The 19215-nt window shown below is 39.0% G+C and overlaps 1 protein-coding gene across 1 annotated transcript in view; it reads right to left on the reverse strand.

The window, feature by feature from the left end:
• The window catches only part of LOC136858380 (flavin reductase (NADPH)), a 95555-nt gene that overhangs the window by 43747 nt on the left and 32593 nt on the right, over positions 1–19215 (reverse strand). The window contains exon 2 of the mRNA XM_067137881.2: positions 18927–19091. Coding sequence (XP_066993982.1) covers positions 18927–19091 — 165 coding nt within the window. The remainder of the gene's footprint in view (positions 1–18926; positions 19092–19215) is intronic.

The raw sequence follows: 19215 nt of genomic DNA on the forward strand, positions 1-19215 counted from the left end.
TATTCTTAAACAATTACGCGAGTTTCTATCGCTCATCGTTGCACGATGTTTACTTTTGGTAAGCTTAAGAACCGAAAAGAAACGCTCACAAATGTACGTTGAGCCGAACTTTGACAGAACTTTACATGCACCTTTCCTTGCGGAAAGCCACTATAAAATTCTTCCAAACTTCGTGACATTAGAAAGCGGTCTTTAAGACGAACATTGCACTGCAGTTCAAGCTACTCTAATTGAAATAGCTGTGGAGCACTGTCTGCACTAAGAGAAAATGTTTGAACAATTACATCTAACACCGCTTGGGGTTCTGATAATTCTGAATATCTCTTTTCAAACTCTTCTTGTAATTGGCGAATTGCCTGCAAGTACTCATCAAAGTCGACACCTTATTTCACTGCTTCAAGCAATGGAAAATGTCCTGTGTTCCTTGCTTGCAACTGGTTTTCCCACAAAATCAATTTTCTTTTGAACGCTTGAATTTCTTCCACCAAATTGCAGATATTGTGCTTTTCGCCCTGAAGCAAATTTTTTCTTTTTGCTATTGGCTTTACGTCGCACCGACACAGATATGTCTTATGGCGACGATCAGGCAAAAAAGGGCTAGGACTGGGAAGCGGCCGTGGCCTTAATTAAGGTGTGAAAATAGGAAACCACGGAAAACCATCTTCAGGGCTGCCGACAGAGGGGTTCGAACCTATCTCCCGAATACTGGATACAGGTCGCACTTAAGAGTTTGCAGCTATCGAGCTCGGTAAGCGAAGTGTTCAAGATGGGCAGTAAAGTCACTTAAAAAGACCCAGTCCACCACCCACTTAGGATTACGCAAAAGAATTTCGGGCTGCCCTTTTGCGTCATAAAAGGTATCTATTGCATTCCGCAAGCAAAAAACTCGATGAAGCACCTTCGTCTTGCTCGGCCATCTTACTTCTGCATGGCACGGGATATCCGGATACTTCACTTCGAAGTCATCCAAGAACTCTTTGATTTTTTTTTTTTTGCTTTACGCCGCACAGACACAGGTAGGTCTTATGGCGACGATGGGACAAGAAAGGCCCAGGCATGGGAAGGAAGCAGCCGTGGCCTTAATTAAGGTTCAGCCACAGCATTTGCCCGGTGTGAAAATGGGAAACCACGGAAAACCATCTTCAGGGCTGCCAACAATGGGGTTCGAACCCACTATCTCCCGAACACCAGCTCACAGTTGCGCGCCCCTAACTACACGGCCAACTCGCCTGGTACTCTTTGAATTGACGGTGCGTGAGTCCATAGGATCGAAGAAAATTTACCACTCGCACAACTGTTCCGATTACGTCTTTAAGCTTGGCGACTTTTGCACAGATTGCCTCCTGGTGTATAAAGCACTGGATCGCCGCCATTAGGGTAGTACCGCTCTCAGTCATTTTTAATTTTACATAGCCGAGGGACCCCGTTCGTAGACTACATAATGCAGGAGCTCCATCCGTCGTTACACTCGTGAACCGCTCCCATTTTAATCCCATTGACTCAAAAACGCCCCCCACTGCTTTGAAAGTATCGAAACCGGTAGTGGTGTCTTTGAGAGCTACCAAGTCTAGGAAATCCTCGGTGACCCGAATATCGTCATCTACTCTTTGAATGAAAGTAACGAGCTGAACTGTGTCCGCAATGTCGGTTGATTCATCGAGGGCGATGGAAAAGGATACAAAATTTGCTGCCTTCTCCATTAATTGTTGTTCCATATCAACGGCCATATTGTCTATTCTGCGAGCCACAGTGTGAGGAGAAAGAGATATTTTGAGAAATTTCTCAAATAGCTCCATAGGACAAATACATGCCGCCGCGTCCATTAGACACTCCTTGATTACATTTCCTTCCGCGAAGGGTTTCCTAGCTTTGGCAATTTGCGACGAACATTTGTAGCTTGTTTGTAAAGTGGGTCCACCAACCTCACTCTCCTCAATCTCCTTTCAGACAAAAATACGCTTCCTTCGCACTCCTAGCCCTTTCCTGTCCCATTGTCGCCATATGACCTGTGTCGATGTGACGCGAAGCAATTTGTAAAACTTTTGTGTTCTTCAGATAATTCAATCATTTATTCATTCCCGTTTGTAAATAAGCATTTAAAAATTAAAACAATAATACAGAACAGTGCTGCTTGAAATTTTCTTTCGATCCTTCCAACTTCGATTGGCGACTGGCGTCTGTCAAATCACCGTAATCATCCCTGTGGTTGGAACTGTAGTGCCGTTACAAATTGTTTTTTTAAACACATAAAATCTCAGAGGCTCACTAAAAAATCGGCTGCTCTCTTCGGCCCGGCGGGCAGACCACTCGCTCAGCTAGTCAAGCTCCTCTCACCACTATCGAAACTACCTTCCCTCAAAGCGCTCGGAGCACTGGCTTGGAGCGTGGCCAGAGCGCTAGCGCTCGGGGAGCGCTGTTTGGATGGCCCTGCCTTAGAGCATGAATGAACAAGCCTCTTGATGATATACCTGCCAACTTTTGAAAAAGGCTACCAGTAAAACTCAAGCGTGACAAAAAAATCTAACGATTCTTGACATACTCTGGCTTGTGATATAGATGTTGATTCCCATAGGGAATCTGAAATATTTCTCCCAAATTAGTAAATTTATAATACCAATATAAATGGTCCGTTATTGGACATAATAAATTTTCCAGCTAACTCATTCCTGGTTGCCAGTGTTTCGCCCCCGTGTGCTAGGTTGGGCTCATCAATTGGTACCTAGCACACCTACCAAGACGCGTGACTAGTGCATACCGTGGAGGCCACCGCGTGACTACTTGGAGTCACCGGCAGTGCCAATGCACTAAGATAGACTTTGACTCATTACCAAAAACTGATGCTTGCTTGGCCATCAGATGATATAGATGTTGATTCCCATAAGGAATCTGAAATTTACTCATTCGGAACAAATATTTCAGATTCCCTATGGGAATCAACATCTATATCATCTGATGGCCAAGCATGCATCAATTTCTGGTAATGAGACTAAGTCTCTCATAGTTCATTGGCACTGCCCGTGGCTCCAAGTAGCCTACACGGTGGCCTCTACGGTACGCACTAGCCATGCGTCTTGGTAGGTGAGCTAGGTACCAACTGATGAGCCCAACCTAGCATACGGGGGTGAAACGCTGGCAAACCAGGAATGAGTTAGCTGGAAAATTTATAATGTCCAATAACGGACCGTTTATATTGGTATTATACCCCGGCTTGACGAAAATAATAATACTCTCGGGCTACAAAATACAATCATTCATGCTTTAAACAGGATACTTCAATGAAATCATATCTACTTATAATATAGGCCAATGATTTGTAGATGAACATAACAATCAAGAAGAAATCCATGTTAAACAGCAGCAGGCATGGTGAATATTAGTTTGGAGCATACATAATAGGACTTCATTGATATATTAAGCAGATATGAGATAACTGAAAAAGGCTTTACACAATAAAACTTGTTTAACGTAACACAGACAAGAAATAATATAATAGACACTGCAAATCACACACACTAGTTTGACTTCAAAGTCATAGTTGTGGCCTTTTTAGCTACCTGCAAAAAAGTCTTGAGAAAATATTTAGTCATATCAGGGACCAGAACTCCTGGTCTTCAAAATAGAAATAGACTCCTGAGATTCATTGCACATGGATGATCTGAACTATTTTTCTTCACAAGGCTGAAAACACGTTCACTTTTTGCATTGCTATGGAAGCTGCCTCTGTGGATCAGTGGTAGTCGGCCTCCGGATCCCAAGATAGCGGGTTCAAACCCGGCAGAGGTAGTTGGATTTTTGAAGGGCGGAAAAAAGTCCATTCTACACTCCATGTCGTACGATGTCGGCATGTAAAAGGTCTCTGGTGACACATTTGGTGTTTACCCGACAAAATTAATTAAATCTCAGCCATAGATGCCCAAGAGAGATCCGGTTTACTCTGTCTGCCATCTAGTGGGCGTAGAGTAAAACGGAACATCAAAATTGACGAGCAGACAGCCAGATGGCGTCAAATTGGATTGTCTGCACATGGTAGCTGAGGCCATACTATTATTATTATTATTATTATTATTATTATTATTATTATTATTATTATTATTGCTACGGAGTATGGTGAGAATATAGAACATTACTCTAGAAATTCGGTTATACTTAAGAAGTCCATTAGCTCCAAGAATTCTTGATATTTGTGCACAACTGGACTAGATTTGCAACCAAAGTGTCATCTACTTGAAGAGCTGTGAACTGCCTCTGAAGCTCATTCACCACCTCATCTGTAGGAGTGGAGACCATCAAGTACTGTTTCTTGTTGGATTTATTCATGATAATCTACAATAGGAATATAGCATATGAAAATGTCCGAGAACAAAAGTCTTTATATCTACTGAAAGATCAGAAGGAACCTAGATCACAGAACGTCACATAAAATTTTAATGGGCTTCGCTAATAGCGGTATACCCAGTCACTGGAACAAATGTAATTAGTCCAACGAATACAGGAAACTGCGAAGCATGAAGTTATAACACAAAAACTTGAACACTTCATTAAAATATGTAATAACCTTAAAAGGCCAAAAAATTCAAGGAACGCCAACTTCGTGAACAAAGAACAACACTCACGTGAACAAAGAACATGGGTTAAATCACAACAAGCGAACGAAGCAGAACAAAGAATTTGCGGAGCAGAGCCTGTCAACACTTAACAGGGAAGCACTGTTATCCCAGCTTTAAATTCAATTCCAATAACGACGCAAACATCACACGGTTAAGAATACCAAACATAACAAAGAATGAGATATCGACTGTCGTGGACTTGCCTTCAAACCACGCAAACAATCGAGTGTATGGAAGGTGGAATGATTATCGAATGTTAACGTTTGTCTGCGATGTCGTAAAATGACACCGTCCATCCGTAAAATCATAAAATGCTGCAATTTCCGTCAATTTTACGGATAAACCATAAAAGTTGGCAGGTATGTGATATATATGAACCAAGAACGAGACAAAAGCAAAACAAGGAAAATAATGAATGACTAGGGGACCCGTGTGAGAAATCTTGCATGTTCATAAAGTATGTGGTGGAGTAACCCCCTGGTGAACTGCTGGTGAACTAAGAAATACACAAATCAGTACAATATTAGACAGTCTTACTTACCACTTAATGTAATTGATTTTTTAACATTTATGGTATCCACTTGAATGGAAGCAAATGGAAGTGCATATCGATATTTATGAAATGAGAGTGCAATACGTCACTGATAATGTCTATTTGAATGCTCAATTGTCACGATCGGTTACTTGTGAGTACTGCAAAAGGGATCTATACTACTGAAATAATATATATGATATAAATTATATAAAGGAGATAATAAGTAACTTCCCACCTCTCCCTTGTTGAAAGAGAGGGATCAAGTACTAAAATTAAGAAAAGATACAAGAGTTGTTCCAAGGAAAGTAATCCTGTACAAGAGAACACAAGAGAACACAAGAGAACACCCCAAAGAGCTGCTTATGCAGCCGAGTGGTTTAACTCCTCTTCAGACCAGGAAAGAATCAAGCTCATAATGATATTCTAATGAAGTATATGCACAAGGAGCAAGTCAAAAGTGAAACAAGGAAAATAATGAATGATGCTATATGTAGGAAATGGAGAACTACAGGCTTTGGTGTTTGCAGATGATGTAGCAATATAGGATCACATGGAGGAGGGAATACAAGGCAAACTTAATTTGTGGAAAACTAAATTTGAAGAATATGGGTGAAAGTGAGCACAATGAAAACTGTGGCAATGACAATTAGTAGGGAGATTTCTGAATGCAACTTACAACTTCACAACAGACAAGTTGAACTAGTAAACCAATTCAGATATATAGGTAGCATGATGGCCAAGGTCATGGCAGAGCCAGAAATATTGAACAGATTAAAAAAAAAAAGAAAAAAGAGTAAACCAGGTGAGTTGGTCATGCGGTTAGGGGCAAACAGCTGTGAGCTTGCATCCGGGAGATAGTGGGTTCGAACCCCATTGACGGCACCCCTGAAGATGGTTTTCCATGGTTTTTCATTTTCAAACCAGGCAAATGTTGGGGCTCTACCTTAATTAAGGCCACGGCTGCTTCCTTCCCACTTCTAGCCCTTTACTACCCCATCATCGCCCATAAGACCTATCTGTGTCGGAGCAATGTAAAGCAAATTGTAAAATTAAAAAAGAATGAGGGGAGTCCAATTTCTACAGACTTGTGCAAAACTTAGAATGGAACAGGAAGGTTCCTCAAAGAACAAAAATCATCCTATATAAGTCATATCTCACTTGCATTCTCACATGCACACTAACATCAAAGAACATAAGCAAGCTTCAAGCTTGTACGATGAAGTTTCTTAGAACTGCCCTTCAAAGACACTACTTGATCATATAAAGAACAAATATATCTGAAAAAACTTGGATTAACTGAATCCACAGAGGAAAGATTAAGGTCATCCAGACAAATTGTTAGGGCATATTAAAAGAATGAATAGCATAAGAATAGGGGAAGATCGGGAGGTATCGGACGGCGGCTGATATCGGACAGTCACAGATGTCTTTGTTAGCAGCATGTGGCAGAACCTGTTTAGTTACTCACAGGTCCACCTGCATGTTTGAAGGGTGGGTACATCCTATTCAGCCCTGAGGCAGGGTCATTTATGAGTGGTGGTGTATTTTTGTCCTTTGTGTGATTTTAGGCCAGCACGGATTTATTTTTAACAAGATGTAGCAGGAACAGGTTGTATTGAATTTTAAGTTCATTAACAGAAACAGTATTCCTTACTCTGTAATATAGTGGGTTTAGAATCAGTTTCTTTTCGAACGTTCTCATTCAGTTCCTGTTGTTCCTTAAGGGAGTCATTCGGGCAATATCGGACATGAAACTGGCGTGTGGTATCAGACATCATAGGTTGCAGTTCCGTCCGGGTTACTGATAGTATTATCCTTTATATTAGGTAAACATGGGGAAGATACGAGGACAATGGGAAGAAGGCAATATGATATTAGCCGTGAATAGTGTCAGGGACAATAAAATGAGTATTAGAGAGGCCAGCCAATGTTACTCTGTTCCAAAAACCACGTTAGGTGATAGCTCTTGAAGCTGGTAAAGAGATTGCAATAAAAGTGTGTACGGTGAACAGTGGGACTTATTAAGAGAACATTTTCATATGAACAAGAGAATGACCTGTGCATGCATATCAAGACCTTAGACAGCCAAGCTCATGCCACTCAACAAAACAGAATTTTTAAAATTTGTGTATCAGTTTGCTGAGGAATAGAGAGTTTAACATAGGTTTAATAAAACTAAAATGATGGCAGAAAAGGACTTTTATTATGATTTTATGAAGAGGCACCATGACCTCCGTTTGAGGACAGCTCAGTCTACCAGCTTGCAGCGAGCAGTAGGTTTCAACAAGGAGCAAATGGACAAATGTTTTGATACATTAAATGACCTTATGACAAAATATTTGTTTAGTCCATCATGAATTTTCAACGCTAATGAGTATGATATTTGCAGAATGGCTAAATGTTAATTTGTTTGTATTTTCAATGTGAAAAATCTCTTTTTGTTAAAAAGATAAAGACTGTGTCCGATACCACCCTCCATTTTTCAAACATATGAAAGAGTAATGACCTCATAATTTGTAAATATTGCCCGTGTTTTTAATTATGACTAAATATATTCTAATGAGTAAGTTAATATAAGAATGGAGATATAAAATGCATTACATGACTTTTTTTCCTATTCCATAAAAGAATTAAGACAAAAAAGTTAAACCGTCCGATACCTCCCGACATTCCCCTACCACATGCTTATATGGAAAGAAGACTAACATGCAGAAGACCAGTTGGAAGACCAGGATAAAGATGGATACACCAACTGAAGGAAGACGTGGAGAACAGAGGACAGAGTTGAGAGTTTATCATGAACAACAAAACATTTTTGGACAGCCAGCATTGGAGAGTAGTCATTTACAACCACCTACCCGGCAACCTGGAAGAGTTCAACGATGATGATAATGATGATGATGATGATGATATGTTTTACACAAAACTGAAGGTGTTACATTTCAGCCCGTCTGAAAGAAGAATTTAAGTTGGTAATTATGTTCATGAAGTTCTTGCGAATGTCTATAATATCATTACCATAGTTAACATAATTCAACATTAACTCTATACTGTATATGAATAGGAAACTGATGGAGAGCAGCAACTTGCTGTGTAATCATATAGCCTTTATCAGTAGAGGATAGAATAAGAATGGTGGTGATCACTGTTGCAAGTAGACACTGTAGCGAGGTAAAAGGAAGGGGGGCGATAACCAAGAAAAGAACATGCAATAAAGGAACAGTCCGTCATAAACTTCACGTCACCAACAGACAGGCTCTCAATTTTCCCCTTTAGATCTGGCAACAAAGCTTACACAATCATCATCGCACATGCCCCTATAAATGAAGATAACAATGAACTTCCAAGAGACCTGAAGGTGAGCGAACTGCTGGCTCGTGAGTGGACTAGTGAACAGTTGGGTGAGAATGTCCAGTTCCTTATTAGCTGCCTGGAACGTTTTCGTGTTGTCAGAGTAGATAGTATGTGGTACTCTTCTTCTATCACAGAACCGTCTAAACGCCATTAGAAACTTCTCTGTGCTCATGTCCGATGCTAGTTCAAGGTGCAGAGCTCTTGTCGTAGCGCATGTGAAGAGGATGATGTAAGATTTCTGTGGCCGGCTCCCCACCTTGATGTAAAGTGGGCCGGTGAAATCGACACCCGTGACGGCGAATGGTTGCATGAGTTGCACACGAGCAGCTGGCAAAGGAGCTTCTATTTCGTGTCTTCGGTCGTTTTTGGCAATTTTGCATGGTAAACATCTGTGAATGACCTTCTTGACTGACTGTCTTGCCTTGAGAACCCATAGTTCCTTGCGTAGCTCCGATAACACAATCCTAACTCCCAAATGATGTAGGCGTATATGGGTCTGTTTTATCAGCAGTTTCACAAATGGATGGGAACCATCAAGAAGAAGAGGGTGTTTTTCCTGTTGAGTCAATTCCTAGTCGTATGAGGCCATCCTGTAGGAAGGGATTGAAGCTTTCAATTTTAGATCCTCCTGGGAGTTCCCTTTTGTCACTCAAGACGTTGTACTCGGCGGTAAAGCTCTCTTGCTGGGAAATTCGGATCCAGCGCAGTCTTGCAGCTTCCAATTTGCGTGCGGCCAGATGGCCGGTGAGTTTCTCAGAGAGCCTTGCATTAAGGATGAAACATAGAATCCAGGCGCCATCATGTGTAACATCTATATTAAGTAGTAAAGAAAAGGACCGGCTGGCTGTAATCCCTTTCATTCGCTGGAAGAAGAGAGTAGTTGTGAGAGGGATGAAGCAACGGTGAAGGCTAGCAGCAGTAGTATGCTCAGTAGCCGTTAGATGGAGATGGTAGACTGAGATTACAGTAGCCTACAGTGAATAGGTGACAGATAGCGCTAAATCTGCAACGTTCGTCTTGGAGTCGTCTTAAGCGCAAGGGGCGCGGTGAAAATCACCGTGCTTGTTAGTACATTTCACTGCTACTAGATATCATTGGTATTGTGCTCTTGTTAATATGAATGTATTGTCCTGTTGTGATGCATTATCTTTAAATCATTAGCGATTTTTCTATTATATTTGTAATCATGCATTATTTCCAATTAATCTGTAAAGTATATGTCCCAAATATAAGTCCATGCGACTTAGCTCTGTGGTGATGTGTTCGTGGCGTCTGGAGTGGCTGGTTACACATTCGTCATTTCCAACTCTTCCCTCGCTACGTGGTCGTCCAAATTCCTAGAGATTGTCGTTCGTCTTCTCACACAGCCATATCACGTATTGTAACAGTCACTCCTGGGTTTTGGCAGCAAAATGTTAGGGGATAAACCACAACACACCAAGCACACTTTCAATACATTTATTTGTTATTCACTCAACTCAATACATACAATCAATACAGATAATAGATATGTCTGTACATGAATAGTACCTACACTCCCTGGTAGATGGCGGGGCACTGTCTATTTACAGTCCTCAACACCCGTTACATTCTCCCAGAACCTCCTCGCAAGTCGAACATGGCTGGGGGCTGTGTCATACTTCCACCTCCTGCCCACGTAGTCCAGCGATCAAGAATTCGGCTCCTCCTTCTGACGTTGACCCAGTCTCAAAATGGATCTGGCATGTTCCCCAGGAAGTGATCCCATCGTCCCATGGAAATGCCGCCTTCAGGACAGTGGAGCAGCCATCATTGCTTGTAGGCTTAACTCGTGTCTCCACGGCCGTTGTACTTTCACTCAGGGCATCGCTTCCTCTGCTGGGCCTCGAACTACAGACTCCACGACGGCGAGCATCACTTTGGACTGCTTCCCATCCAGTTTGTCGTCGTCCTGCACGACGTCAGTGATCGCCTCGGTTTCGACAGAACGCACTTCGCTATATACAGAATGGACCGACTGGGCCTCAATTATTTTGGACTGGGCCTGAATTAAGGAAATTAACTGTTCAATCATCGCCACAATTATCTGGTCGTTCTTCATTTTCAAGTCGAATAGAGTCCAAGAGTCCTGTCACGGTTGCCAATTTATCGTTCTCAATGCAATTTTCTTCTGGTGTAAATAAATATCACATGAGATACGTTCACTTCCTTGCATAAAACCGCTTTAATGCTGCTAAGTCTATTCCTTAACCCTTTGGATGCCTACCCATAATAGGTCATCTTATGCATAGAATGCTAAGCATGATTCAATGGATTTTGCATCACTGTATAAAATGTTTTATTTAAGTCTCAGTTTAAAAGATATGTAGGTAAAATTTTGTATGTGAGCTTGATATACTCCAAGGAATATAAACACGGGACTTGCATTTCAGAAAACAAAATTTCGTGGAATACTGTGCACAAAAAAATTATTATTTATTTAAAAAAGGAAAAACATAATTTGAAATTAATTCGCACATTTTACACTAAATCCAAAGTGACTAAGTGAAGATATTTAATCTTAATTCTTATATGGGATCATATATACCAATTAATATTGTTAATGTAGGTCTACTTTCCAATTTATAAACTAATTTCCAAAAACATTGAACATGTGGAGAGAAAGACACCAACAGTGTAAGCTGTCAACGATTGGATATTTTATGAATTTTGGGAGAGTAATACTAATCATTTGAGAGAACTGTGTCTAGTAGCAGTATTTGTTACTACAGAACAGTTCAGAAGATCAGAACAACATACAAAATCAACTAACAGTGTCAGGAATGAAAGTGTAAAGAACAGATTGAAATATTCTATGGGTGGGGCATCAGGTTGAGGTAGGCCTTCATGTTTTGGCCCTGGGATTTGATAAAAATAGTGGGGATGGACAACATTACTTTCAGGGATTATGCATTCAGTCCAAGAATCATCTAATTCACTGTCACTGTCATTTTCATTAGCAATATCACTATAACTCTTTGACATTGCACGAAATGTTGTAAGCCCGCTAGCCAATGGCACAACTCCATTATTCTCTGGTGCACTATCTGAAGACCCAAAAACAACATAATCATCACTTTCGCTACATTTAGAGTCGCTTACATCTTCAAAGCAACCCAAAAGTTCCTAAATTTCTTCTCCCGAAATAAGCCTACGTGACGACATGCCCTGTTGTGATAAATGTACTATTTACAACTTTACTACGACCTAAATAAATTGCTAAGTAACTATAACTACAGTAGAAATAATAATAAACTTAATATATTACGATAAATAACTCAAATGCGTCAATCAGAACGTAAAATTATTGAAAACAAATCACAACACGCGGACATAAACAAACAAGGAGGCTGCCATATTGGATCATAGACGTCAAGAGCTCACAGATCATACACTCACAATTGACGAGTAAACTAGCAAAAATGAAGCTATGTCAGTGCCATCTAATGACATAAGAAGGAATTACAAACATTCTACCTTCTTTCTACTTGATTTGTGGTGCAATCTAGCGCCTTACTGCATAACTACACCACTGGTAAGAGGGTGCCGGCATCCTGGCATTTTTCATACAGAATGTAAGTGCCGATGCATCGGCATCTTGGCACTGTAAGAGTTAACATCACACAGTTATACATAATAACACACAACACGACGCTAGTAAGGGAAACACATTGAAGCAATTTACTGTAGATTCTATCAAGTACAGATATTCAAGAAGAGAATAAACAGCAACAGAGAAAATAAATTAAGTGATAGAGGGCATTCGACCAGTGCAGGTTATTGTAAATAAAAATATTTGTGTGTGAATAAATGAATTCCATCCCCTGGTCTAAGGAGTTTGGACAGCCAAAGTAGGGGACTGCCTGTAGGGGTGAAGTACAGTGGGGACTTCGAGGGCCCTGGGACCGCTACGGTAGCTGTGAAGGCCCTTCAGGAACTCTGAAAAGTGGTGGCAAAAGGGGCTCTGGTTAAGACGCAGCAGGTCGTTATGCTACTTAGGTTCCAGGATGGGTAAAAAAAAATATAAATAAATAAATGCAATGTAAAGTTTAATCTTATACCAGTTGTATAGTATCATTTGAATTAATTCCACATACTGTATATCAGTTGAATACATGTATTTGTAAGTAGTACAGGAGATATTGTAAGTAGAATTTTGTAAACAATATAAATTTATTAAGGATGAGCTGTGTGTTTAATAGAAAAAATTGTTAGCGTAAATTGTATAATATTATAGGAAATTTTCTTCTCTTGTTAATTTAATATTTAGTGCTTGACAATAATGTATTTTAGTGTACCATTTGCCACCGAGGTAGACACCTCATTTGCAAATAAAGAGATTTTGATTTTTGATTTGAAGTACAGATATCAACAAATCCACACACTGATTCTTCACTTTACCATCACAATCGAAGACTGACTACCCTCTCACTCAAGTTGCCGTGCCGAGTTTAAAATTTAGGCCTAGAATTCAGATTCAAGACCCAGTTAGGCCTAAATCAGCGAAGGTAGCTGTGTTTGGTGATAGCCAAGGAAGGGGAGTTGCGGGAGTGATTAACGACGAGAATATAGCAGCAACCGGAGAAATATATCCAGGAGCTTCTATCAGCAGTGTTGTAGAAAATGTAGAAGCAGCAACTAGGAACTTCGGGAGCGGCGATGCAGTGCTTATCATCGGTGGGACGAACGACGTAGCTCGCGACGACGCCAAGAACGTAAGATCACAACTTAAACATACACTAGGGAAGCTGACCCACACTAACGTTTTTGTAGTGAACGTGCCCCACAGGCATGATTTGAGTAGAGACTCGTGTGTGAACATTGAAGTGGACAAGGTCAATACAAATATTGTTAAAATTTGTAAACATTTTCGGAATAGTCAGGTTATTGAATGCAACACTTTTGAGAGATACTGTTATACAAAACATGGCCTCCATCTAAACAATTCAGGTAAACGAAAGATAGCAAATATTATTCTAGATTTTATTAATCTTAAGATATGTACTGTTAAACAGGCAACTCCCTTGAGTTATAATACTGACCAGGAAAACTAGTAGAAAGAGCCAGCTGTACTTCAAGCTGGCTCAATCAACTAGAAAAAGAAACTCAGGATAGTAAGGAATTTCAAGTTACCCAATTGCAACAGTCAAGTTTTAGGGAGGAAGGGGGTCTGAGATTGCTCTTGGTAAACTGTCAAAGTGTAGTAAATAAACAATTAAAATTCGGTACATTGATGGAATCTTATGAGACTGATGTGGTGATAGGAGTGGAATTGTGGTTGAAAGAAGGGGTGAGTAATAGAGAAGTATTTCCAGAAGGGTACACAGTCTATCGTAGAGACCGAGGAGATAAAAAGGGAGGGGGGGTGTTTATTCTGGTGAAGGAAACTTACTGTTCACATGAATGGTTTACTGATGAAAGGGATGAAATATTAGGGATAAAATTACTTTGTGATAATATGAAGGAGGTGGGAATTATAGGAACATACAGGCCTGGAAGAGAGGAAAGAGACATGGAAATCTTTGAAAAAATAATAGATTATACTCGTAAAAACAATAATAATGATATGGTAATAATTGAGGGAGATCTAAATTTGCCTGAAGTTGAATGGAAAGGAGCTGCAAGTGAAGCCCATGAACAGAAACTGGCAAATAAGTTAATTTGGGAGGGAGGATTTACACAAGTAGTACAAGAACCGACTCATCTCAATAACTTACTAGATGTATTCTTGGTTAAACCATGGGAAATTGTTGATAAAACTGAGGTAATTGAAGGAATAGGAGACCATAAGGCTGTAATAATGGATGTAGGACTCGTACCAAAAAGGCTTAATAAGAGGGTTACACAAGACAAGAAATTGTACAGAAAAACTAAAGTTGATGAATTTGGGACTTACCTTAAATCACAATTCAGTTGTTGGATAAGTGAAGGGAGTAACGTGGATACACTTGGGGCTAAATTTAAAGGAATTATTTGAGAAGGAAAGAAGAGATTTGTACCTGTTAAGAAGGGTAAAATGACCTCAGACCCTATTTATTATACAAGGGAAATAAGAAAATTAAAAAGAAAATGTAGAATAGTAAACAGGAAAATCAAAGAGGGTAGGGAGAGTAGAGAAACTAGAAAACAGCTAATGAGGGAACTGAATAGAGTGAAAAAGGAAGCAAAAGAGAATTATATGAATGGCATACTTCAAGAAGGTAATGACCACAAAGGGAAATGGAAAAAGCTGTATTCATATATCAGGAATCAAAAAGGAAAAGGAATCCAAATTCCTACAATGGTGGGAGAAGGGGGTGAACACTATTTAACAGATACTGAGAAAGCAAACCTATTTAGTAGGGAATTTAGAGATTCAGTAGATGATTGTCAAGAGTTGGAAACCGAAACAGAAGATAGAGAGGGAGAGAGACAGAGGGAAACAAGAAGCTTCTCATTCACAAACGAGGATATTTTCAGAGAAATCCAACTGCTTCAGCAAGGAAAAGCAGCAGGAAGTGATCAAATTACTGGGGAGGTATTAAAGACAATGGGGTGGTACATAGTGCCTTATTTAAAATTTCTCTTTGACTATGTCATAAATAATAGTGTAATACCAAAGGAATGGAAGGAATCTATAATAATACCAATTTATAAAGGAAAGGGTGATAAAAGGAAACCAGAGAACTACAGACCAATCAGCCTGACTAGTATAGTTTGTAAAATTCTGGAGAGTTTAATATCGAAGTACATCAGAGGGATATGTGATGATAAAAATTGGTTCATGAGGAGCCAGTATGGATTTAGAAAGAAATTTTCTTGTGAGGCACAACTTGTGGGATTTCAGCAGGACATATCAGATCAGTTGGATTCAGGAGGTCAGTTAGATTGCATAGCCATAGATCTTTCCAAAGCCTTTGATAGAGTGGAACATGGAATATTATTAAAGAAATTGGAGGGAATAGGATTGGACGTAAGGGTTACATGTTGGATAAAAGCATTTCTAAATTCAAGGGTTCAGAAAGTCAAAGTAGGAAATAATGTATCTCAGGAAGAGAAAGTTTGGAAGGGAATTGCACAGGGTAGTATAATCGGTCCGTTACTTTTCTTAGTATACGCAAATGATTTAGGGAACAATATAACATCAAAAATAAGATTGTATGCAGATGACATAATTGTTTATAGGGAAATAAACAACATTGAGGATTGTTCAGAATTACAAAGGGACCTTGAAAGTATCCAACAATGGGTTGAAGAAAATAATATGAAGGTTAATGGAGGCAAATCAACTGTTACAACTTTTACAAACAGGAGCTTTAAAACTGAATTTGAATATACTTTGGATGAGGTAGTTATCCCAAAAGATGGCAAGTGCAAATACTTAGGTGTGATATTTGAAAGTAATTTGCACTGGAAGGGTCATATTGATGACATTGTTGGGAAAGCATACAGATCATTACATGTCATAATGAGGCTACTTAAAGGATGCAACAAAGAATTAAAAGAAAAAAGTTACTTGAGTATGGTTCGTCCATTATTGGAATATGCAAACAGTGTTTGGGATCCTCACCAAGAATACCTAATAAAAGAAATAGATAGTGTGCAGAGGAAAGCAGCAAGATTTGTAACAGGGGATTTCAGGAGAAAGAGTAGTGTATCAGAAATGTTAAAGGAACTTGGGTGGGAATCTTTAAGTAAGAGAAGGGAGAAAACTAGACTTATAGGATTATATAGAGCCTATACAGGAGAAGAAGCATGGGGAGATATCCGTGAGAGGCTTCAGTTGGAAAATAATTATATCGGCAGGACTGACCACAAATATAAAATTAGAAGGAATTTTAGCAGAAGCGATTGGGGTAAATTTTCATTCATTGGGAAGGGTGTGAAGGAGTGGAACAGTTTACCAGGGGTAGTGTTTGATCCTTTTCCAAAATCTGTACAGATATTCAAGAAGAGAATAAACAGCAACAGAGAAAATAAATTAAGTGTTAGAGGGCATTCGACCAGTGCAGGTTATTGTAAATAAAAAAATGTGTGTGAATAAATTAATTCCATCCCCTGGTCTAAGGAGTTTGGACAGCCAAAGTAGGGGACTGCCTGTAGGGGTGAAGTACAGTGGGGACTTCGAGGGCCCTGGGACCGCTACGGTAGCTGTGAAGGCCCTTCAGGAACTCTGAAAAGTGGTGGCAAAAGGGGCTCTGGTTAAGACGCAGCAGGTCGTTATGCTACTTAGGATCCAGAACGGGTAAAAAAAAAGTTAATAAATAAATGCAATGTAAATATTAATCTTATACCAGTTGTATAGTATCATTTGAAGTAATTCCACATACTGTATATCAGCTGACTATATTTGTAAGTAGTACAGGAGATATTATAAGTAGAATTTTGTAAACAATATAAATTTATTAAGGATGAGCTGTGTGTGTTTAATAGAAAACATTGTTAGCGTAAATTGTATAATATTGTATTATAGGAAAATTTTCTTCTCTTGTTAATTTAATATTTAGTGCTTGACAATAATGTATTTTAGTGTACCATTTGCCACCGAGGTAGACACCTCATTTGCAAATAAAGAGATTTTGATTTTGATTTGATTTTGAAGTTGATTTTGAAAAGTTCAGATATCAAACAAATCCTGAACTCACTGTAACAATCGCTCTAACTCATACTCTATACTCCCACTCCACTAACTCCCACTCTCTGACCGACTTCTCGGCCTGTCAGTACGATATATATACCATTCAACAAACAGCCTAGAAATACTGACTTCTGGAAATGTTCTTGCAACACTCTAAAAGGAACACATCTGTACATACTAGGAACAATCGATCGACCGGCCTCTCGACTGGAGTAGATCAAACTCAAATGTTTGATTACAGTTTACAAACACATGTACCAGTAGCGAAATGTATGACATTCCTAATGTTTCTACATGTATCTGGATAATAAAATCATTACAGTAAGTTTCCAGAAACATCCATATGTATCAGAATGACAGTGGATTATACCCAATATATGAATATTATGGAGTTTTCTAAGTTTCTGACTACTCAGATTTTGAGTTTAGAAGTATTCACAATATGAATTTTAGGTTATACAAATGTACAATACATATTTACAGGGTATAGTTGTACTTAGCATTTAATAAGAGATAATTACAAGATATTAAACATAATAATTGAAGGTTTTACAAGCTTTAAGTTACGAGTAGGATGGTGTACGTACAACAGTTCGCAATGTCTGAATTCCAGAATTATCAACAAAAAAAAAATATCATCCTTATTTATTAATTTGATATTGAGGCTAAAATCTAGCATTTTGTGAAAATTGCATACAATTTTTGGTACTTTACCATCATTGTAATATAATTCATACAGACACAAACTCTTCAATTTCTTGTGATGTGTTATAAAAATGTAGGTACTTAATTTCACAATCTCATCTTATTTACAATGTGTATTTAAAATAATGGTTTATAATCAATTCCAAATGCCTTAATAATTAGCCAGGTACTCATATTTTTAAAACCTATAATTTAGGAATTTTTTCGTGCGGATATATTGAACTTTTAGCCATGAGTGAGGGGTACAATCTCTTAGTTTGAGAACCTCTGCTTTAGACATGTCTGTAAGGAGCATATACCAACAATTCCTTACGGTTTGGATGCATAGAAATTCCATGTCAAATTCAAATCATGGCAATTCCTCATGGCGGTGAAATGCAAAGGGCGACATTTCCATCCGCTGTTCTGAAAAAAACTGCAGAAGAGGAAAAGCTGAGGTCTGAATTGGAATGCCTCACCTGATCCTTTGTTTCTCCATGAAAAATGGAAAAAAACTTGTTATTTAAAATCAAATGCCAATACTATAAGTATAAGTAGATGACTGTGCATTATGTAGTTTCTAGATCATATTAAAATTGAACACTGTTTAGTTCAAAGATTATACTGCAGTTTAGAAAATGCTTTGTATGGTAATAATAAAGATGTTGATTCCCATAGGGAACTAGAAATATTTGTTCCGAATGAGTAAATTTATAATACCAATATTGTTGGTTCGTTATTGGACATTATAAATTTTCCAGCGAACTCATTCCTGGTTGCCAGCATTTTGCCACCGGCTCCAAGTAGCCTACGCAATAGCCTTCACGGTATGCACTAGCCATGCGTCTTGGTAGGTGTGCTGTTTACCAACTGATGAGCCCAACTTAGCACCCTGGGGCGAAACGCTGGCAACCAGGAGTGAGTTAGCTGGAAAATTTATAATGTCCAATAACGGACCAACTATATTGGTATTTGTATGGTAAGATATTAAAGTAAATGGTTTTTGCCTACTGCAGCTGCATGTTGCATAATGTCAATCAATCATTCTTCCCTCACCGTCTAGCCCAGTTTAAGAAGAGAGTTTTCATAAGATGCTAATTCTACCACTCACCTAGGTCATTTCGAGTACCAAGAGTAACAACTACTGCATCCTGCCCCTCTACAGCCTTCTTCACATCACTTTCATTTGTAACATCACCATTAATTACTTCTATTTGTTCTCTCATATCATTTGGCATTTTTGAGGGATCTCGCAACAAAGCACGAACTTTATAACCTGCAAAGGAAAGAAATTATGCATCTCCATAGATTATAAAAACTCAAACCAGAAAATTATACCCTCAAGTTACACTCACACACGCGCACACACACACACACACACACACACACACACACACACA

The sequence above is a fragment of the Anabrus simplex genome, chromosome 1 (assembly GCF_040414725.1).
Source record: "Anabrus simplex isolate iqAnaSimp1 chromosome 1, ASM4041472v1, whole genome shotgun sequence".
In the NCBI taxonomy this organism is placed as follows: domain Eukaryota; kingdom Metazoa; phylum Arthropoda; class Insecta; order Orthoptera; family Tettigoniidae; genus Anabrus; species Anabrus simplex.